Source organism: Phascolarctos cinereus, unplaced genomic scaffold, assembly GCF_003287225.1.
Source record: "Phascolarctos cinereus isolate Bilbo 61053 unplaced genomic scaffold, phaCin_HiC Scaffold_3;HRSCAF=262, whole genome shotgun sequence".
NCBI lineage: Eukaryota > Metazoa > Chordata > Mammalia > Diprotodontia > Phascolarctidae > Phascolarctos > Phascolarctos cinereus.
The window spans coordinates 81,005,890-81,011,889 of NW_027555736.1; the positions used below are offsets into that span (position 1 = coordinate 81,005,890).

Here is a 6,000-nt window from a genome sequence, read left to right on the forward strand (position 1 = left end):
GTCTTTGCTTGTACTAGTTTTAGCTGTTCCAGTGGATTTTCCATTCAAACTGGTTATACATTTATCTATTACAAAAGGACATTATTTCCACTTTTTTTTTTAAAAAAAGAGACGAATAAATGAGAATAATTAAATGTAAATATTGAAAAGTTCAAACAATTTTCTATAAGTGTTTTCAGGTTATTCTAGTTATTTAAAGTTGAGTTATTTTGGAAACCAGATTATAAAGAACTTACCCAAGTGGGTGATGTTGAGAAAATATGACAGGCGTTAAGGCACTTTTAACATCCAGTTTATACATTGGAGTTTAAATGCAGCAAACAGCAATGAAACACTGCTGTTTTGAGCCTTGTCCTTAATGAGGTACCAACTCAAATTTGAGTTTGTTTCTTAATACCTTCTTAAATAACGACTGTGGTGTATTTGTTGTTGGTTGGGGGCAAATTTGGCTTTTTAGCCTTATTTTGGTTTATTTTTATTTGAACTTTGTTTTCAGTGAAATAAGGGGAGGGGAGGTTGATGCAAAAGCCATACTCATAAATACAGGACAATTTGAGTCATTAATTCCACTTTACTTTTGGTCATTTCTGATTGTTGGAAGTTTTCTTTACACCAAAACTAAATCTGCTTCATTGCAATTGTCATTCACTAATCCTAGTTCTGTACCCTTCCCAAAACCTTGTGGCACCCCCCCCCCACCCTCACCCAACTCAGAGGCCAAAGAATACATCTACTTCCTCTGCTCTGGTGTAATTCTTCCAAATCTTGAAGACAAAAAAATTTGACTAACAACACAGCAATAATGATATACAAACTACCAAAAATTAAAGAGCAACAATTTCAGGTATTCCTGAACTTTTAAATGAACTTCTGGAATACAAGACATTTGTAAGCCAGTTCTTGGGAAATCCAAACACATCTTTTCATAAAACCATTGTTATAAATGATACTTGGGCTTCCAGGTTAGCTCACAAAACCCTGTTTAATATATTAAATCACTACAATATTGAACACTTGCCATGGACAATAACAGAAAATAATACTGTTGTAATACCATTGCAATTAGTTTTTAATTTGTGGAACTGAATTTTTAGAGTCCTGCCAATTGCTGTTATCATATACAGCTCTTTTTGTCCCATAAATTCGAATTTTCAAAAACACTACAGCGTAACTTGGAAAATTCTGAGGAAATATCAGAATGAAGCAGACTGTTATGACACAATTCTCAATCACATTGTTACCCTTAAAAAGATAGTCATGCTCCAAGTTAGATACATTCAATTTGCAAAAGACCCATATATACAAATGGCAAGTGATTGTCTCTCACCCACGTATTCTGGCAATCCCGTCAACCTTCTCTCCCTGTCCTGTTAGTTTCAGACAATGATGGTATTATTATTAATCAGTAATAACTGGTTTAATATAGTAGTTTGGGGATTGCAAAGGTAGTTTAGTGATTAGAGTGCTGGATTTGGAAGCAATAAGACAATTTCAAAGTCTGCCTTAGATACTTCGTAGCTGGGGAAGTCACTTCACTTCTGCTTCAGTTTCCTCATATGTAAAATGGGGTTGGGAATAGCACCTACCTCACAAGGTTGTTTCGAGGATCAAGTGAAATAAAAAATTGAAAGAATTTTGCAAATCTTAAAGTACTATATAAATGGTATTGGTATTGAAATCTGACCTTCATAATCAAATTATGGTTGTTTGAGGGACCCATCTAAACCAACACCATCTCTTTTCCTACCACTTATCATAATGACAATAAACAATGTATATCCATATGATACTTTACAAAGCAGTTCTACCTACAATCATTACATATTATCTCACTTTTCCTCGGGGGATGGTACTTGGCCTGCTTTTTTCCTTCACTGGCTGAAAATTGTTAATGTTCATTCAGGCAATTTTATTCTCACACATACTCAATAACTCTCTTCCCTCTTCCAACTTTTACTTCAGGGGGGAAAAAATCTCTTCATTTGTGAGTCAAATAAAAGTTAGATTAAAAAATGCCTAAACATTTAAGTAATGTTAATGACACACCAGTAACTAAGAAAGTCATATGATTAAAGGTTAGACACAAGAATTAATGCCATTAGCTTCTAAAACACTTGAAAAAGGTCAGATGACAGACAAAACCAAACAGAAATACATTTAAGAATCTCTGTAAGTCTTCATTTGCCCCACATTCTCTTCAATGTAAGTCTGATTTTCTTCAAGAGCTAGAATGTCACATAAATAACTATTTCTTATTTAGTTTTTTATTTCTGTTTTAATTATTAGTATTGTAAAATATTTACTTCTACTATATTTTACCATGAATACACATTATTTCAGTTATGTTGAAGATTAAGTAGGTTATTTGTGGGCCAGCCTTAGAAGCTAAATACCATTTATAACATTTTCTATGATAAAATGCATTGCTCCATTCAGACCTCTTCTATAATCCAAAGGAACTAAGCAAGGAACCATAAATAATATCTGAAGCAGTGTGTGAAGAATTCCTTTAAACCACCCTGCCCCCAAGTTAATCTATAACTAATGGTTTTATTTTCTAAAAAAAATTACTTAATTTAATTATAGTTCATTATTTGCTGTGTACAATAATTTGGGGGTTTAACTTTCTCTAGTTTCCATTTATTACAGCCTTTGTGCTGTTCAATCATATCTGACCTTTCATGACCCTATTTTGCAGAGATACTGGAGTAGTTTGCCATTTCCTTCTCCAGCTCATTTTATATGAAACTGAGGCAAACAGGGGTTAAGTTACTTGCCCAAAGTCACATAGCTACTAAGTACCTGAAGCTAGATTTGAACTCAGGAAGATGAGTCTTCCTGACTCCAGGCCCAGCACTCTGTGCACTATGGCGCCACCTAGCTGCCTTTAGACATTTCAAAAATCTACAGCATCAAAACACTATTCCTACCTGATACAACACATTAAAAAAAGACTGAATTATTTTAGTAAGGCACTTAGTCATTTGAGGGTGGTTTTAAGAAGTGAATTACTAAAGGAAATTTACAATATGCACTAAACTTTCATTTACTATTTTGGCATGTAAAGTTCACTGTTATTAGTATCAAGACTTTTTTTGGCAAACCTTAAGAAAAAAGTTTTTACTTAAAGTATGTGCCACAGAAAAACATATATCAAGATCTGACTTGAATTTTGTGTGCCAAGTGTGACAGTGTTACAACTGTCAGCCAAAGGAAAGGAGGGGTGAGGATACTCTGAAGAAATGACATATTCTAGCATTATGAAGCTTGAAATGCTTGGAAGTTCTTTAAAATTTATCTTTGAAGAAAAATCATTCTGGATAAGGTTAGATAACTTGAGCTTCAAATGAAAGGTCTATGCAAGCTTTTAAAAGTCACCATTCTATACATATGAAAAATAATACTAACACCAATACCTCCCACTTACTTTACAGAAATGGAAAGGTAAGTCACCAGAGAACAGGTTCAGTATGATAGGGGAGGGAGCAAAACCAAAGAAACAGGGAAATTTTCCTTGCCTCAGACGGCAAGCAGGCACCCTCCAGATAATCCATCCCTGAACAAGTGACACAATTGATTTAAACAGTTTAGCCTATTAGACACAGACTACACACAAAGATACTGGGATGGAAACTGGATCTGTGATTTCATCGGTATAGGAACTCTCAGGTCAGGATACTCCCTCCACCAATGCAGCAGATCAGTACCTCCTCTCTCTGCAACTTATAATCTTAGGTTAAGTGACTTGCTTAGGGTCATACAACCACCATGAGTCAAGGGTGAGACTTGAACCCCAGGTCTCCCTGGCTTCGAGTCTGGCTGCTTATCCCTACATCTCATCCCTCCGTTACACTAGGTGGAGAAATAAATAAATAATTAAAAAAGGAGGAGTAGAAAACCTTACCGATATTTCAACACTTTCCCATCAAAAGCTTTCCCATTTCAAAAGCTTTTAATGTTCAATTTGCAAACTGCTCCAGAACTACAGTAAAACTATTTTTTAATATTAAAAATGAATTAGCCACCTTGCTTTTCTATTCTTTTTACATTTATCCAAAAACGAGACTGGTAATGAATCAAGCTAATTAATCTTCCTTTCTCTAAGCCCCCCCCCATGCAGATTCACTTGGAGGGCGCGCACACACACACACACACACACACACACTCTCTCTCTCTCTCTCTCTCTCTCTCTCTCTCTCTCTCTCTCTCTCTCTCTCTCTCTCTCTCTCTCTCTCTCTCTCTCTCTCTCTCTCTCTCTCTCTCTCTCTCTCTCCTTCAGCATCCCAGCCCCGGGAGCTCCCAGGTGACATCAGTAGGCAGACCTACCCCAGACGCTGCGGTGCTGCTGCTGCTGCTGCTGGAAGGGGTGAGGATGGGGGGCAGCTTCTCTCGCTCCTCTGCTTTCCCTTTCTCCTCCTCCTCCTTCTTGTCTTTCTCCTCCACTACCGCTGCCGCCGCCGCCGCCGGAGAGGGATCCCGAGCGTCCTCATTCATGGTGTCACCCAGCTGCCGAGGGACACCCTCTTCTGGAGCGGGAGGGAGAAGCCGTGAGGCGGCGGGCGGCTGCGGTGGACCGGTGCTGGCGAGCGTGGATGCTGGGGATGCTGGGGATACAGGGGATGCTGGGGATACAGGGGATGCTGCTGATGCCGCGGCCGCGAGAGGGCTCCGCTCCAGCCGCTGGCAAACACCTCCTCCTCGCGCCGCCACCCCCGGGCCGGAACGCCAGGCAGCCGCTGCCTCGCTCTCTCCCCCTCCGCGCGCTCGCTCGCTCGCTCGCTCGCTCCCTCCCTCCCTCCCTCGCCGTGCTCCCGCTCCCGCCCCCGCCCCGCCGCGCCGCGGGCGACAGCGGCTTCCTCCCGCCAGCCAGCCAGCCAGCCCGCCCGCCGGGCCCCTCCCCCCACCGCCCCCAGCTCCCTCGCGCCCGCTCCGTCACCTGGGGGCTCGCGCCCCGCCCCGCTCCTCCCCTCCCCCCGCGGCGGTGAGTCAGTCACCTGGGGGCCCACATCGCCCGCCTCTGCCCCGCGCCTTCCTCCCGCCCGCAGCGGCCCGCGCCCCCGCAGCCGGCCCCGCGCTCGAGGGGAGCGCTACCAAGCGAGGGCAGGGCTGTCGGGCAGCCGGCGGCCGCGACCCGCCCTAGCCAGTCCGGGAGCCCCGGGAGGAGGGGCCGCCCCAGGAGCCGCCATATTTGTGGATGGGCTGGGGCTGGAGAGCCGCCGAGAGCCCGCGGGGGCGGGGCGCCCGGGCAGGCTTGGCGTACTCCGCGGCGTACGCGCTGCCTCCAGGGCACTCGGGCACTGCCCGGTCCAACCGGTCCCTGGCCGCTCGGTCCCCTGTCCCCTCCGCGCCTGCAGAGACGTCTCAGCAGCCAGCCCTCGTCTCTCGCTCACGCGAGTGAGTACTGCCTCCTCTGAAGGACTCTGCCAGGACCCCCAGCCTGTCCTTCTTCCTCGAGGTGCTGCTTCCAAAGGATGCAAAAGTCATCCCAGACGGGGGCGCGGACAGCTACCTGCCCCAAACCTGGATAAGAGCTCCTAGGCCAGGGAGGCCTCGGGCCGAAACGCTTTCCCATTAAACTTTTTCGTCCCCTCTGACTCTCTCCCCATCCCTCTCTGGTTTTTTCACCCTCTTCTCCTCTATCCAGTCCTGCTGCCTTACATCTTGTCCCCACCCCCACTTTTTCCTTCCTCTCTCTTCCTTTAATCAGTCAAGAAGCTTTTATTAAACTCTAGCAATCTGGTATGTGCCAGGTACTACGCCAAGGTCCCAGAGACAGAGAAAGACAAGAACTAGTCCCTTCCCACAAGGACCTCTCATTCTAATGCAGTAGACAAATACAGGCACACTCATACTTACACAGATGTGTATTTCTATATGTGTATACATATGATACATATGTATGTTCATATGTAATACGTAAGTATATACATAATTAAGTAGACATATGTTGTAAGTATAGTATGAGAGCAGCTGGGTGGTATTTGTCAGTTCAAGTGTGGC

General features: G+C 43.9%; 1 protein-coding gene across 4 annotated transcripts in view; it reads right to left on the reverse strand.

Moving 5' to 3' along the window:
- Window positions 1-5,207, reverse strand: part of HECTD2 (HECT domain E3 ubiquitin protein ligase 2) — a 123,045-nt gene extending 117,838 nt beyond the window's left edge. Inside the window, exons 1-2 of one of the 4 annotated variants that reach the window (XM_020964155.2) lie at window positions 4,995-5,207; window positions 4,327-4,526 (exon numbers count right to left, since the gene is read on the reverse strand). In XM_020964155.2, the coding sequence (XP_020819814.1) occupies window positions 4,327-4,494 (168 nt within the window). In that variant the 5' untranslated portion in view covers window positions 4,495-4,526; window positions 4,995-5,207. Of the gene's footprint in view, window positions 1-4,326; window positions 4,779-4,994 lie in introns of those variants that run through there. The other 3 variants (XM_020964153.2, XM_078151000.1, XM_020964154.2) reach the window with 3 other exon arrangements.
- Between the last annotated feature and the right edge of the window lie 793 nt (window positions 5,208-6,000).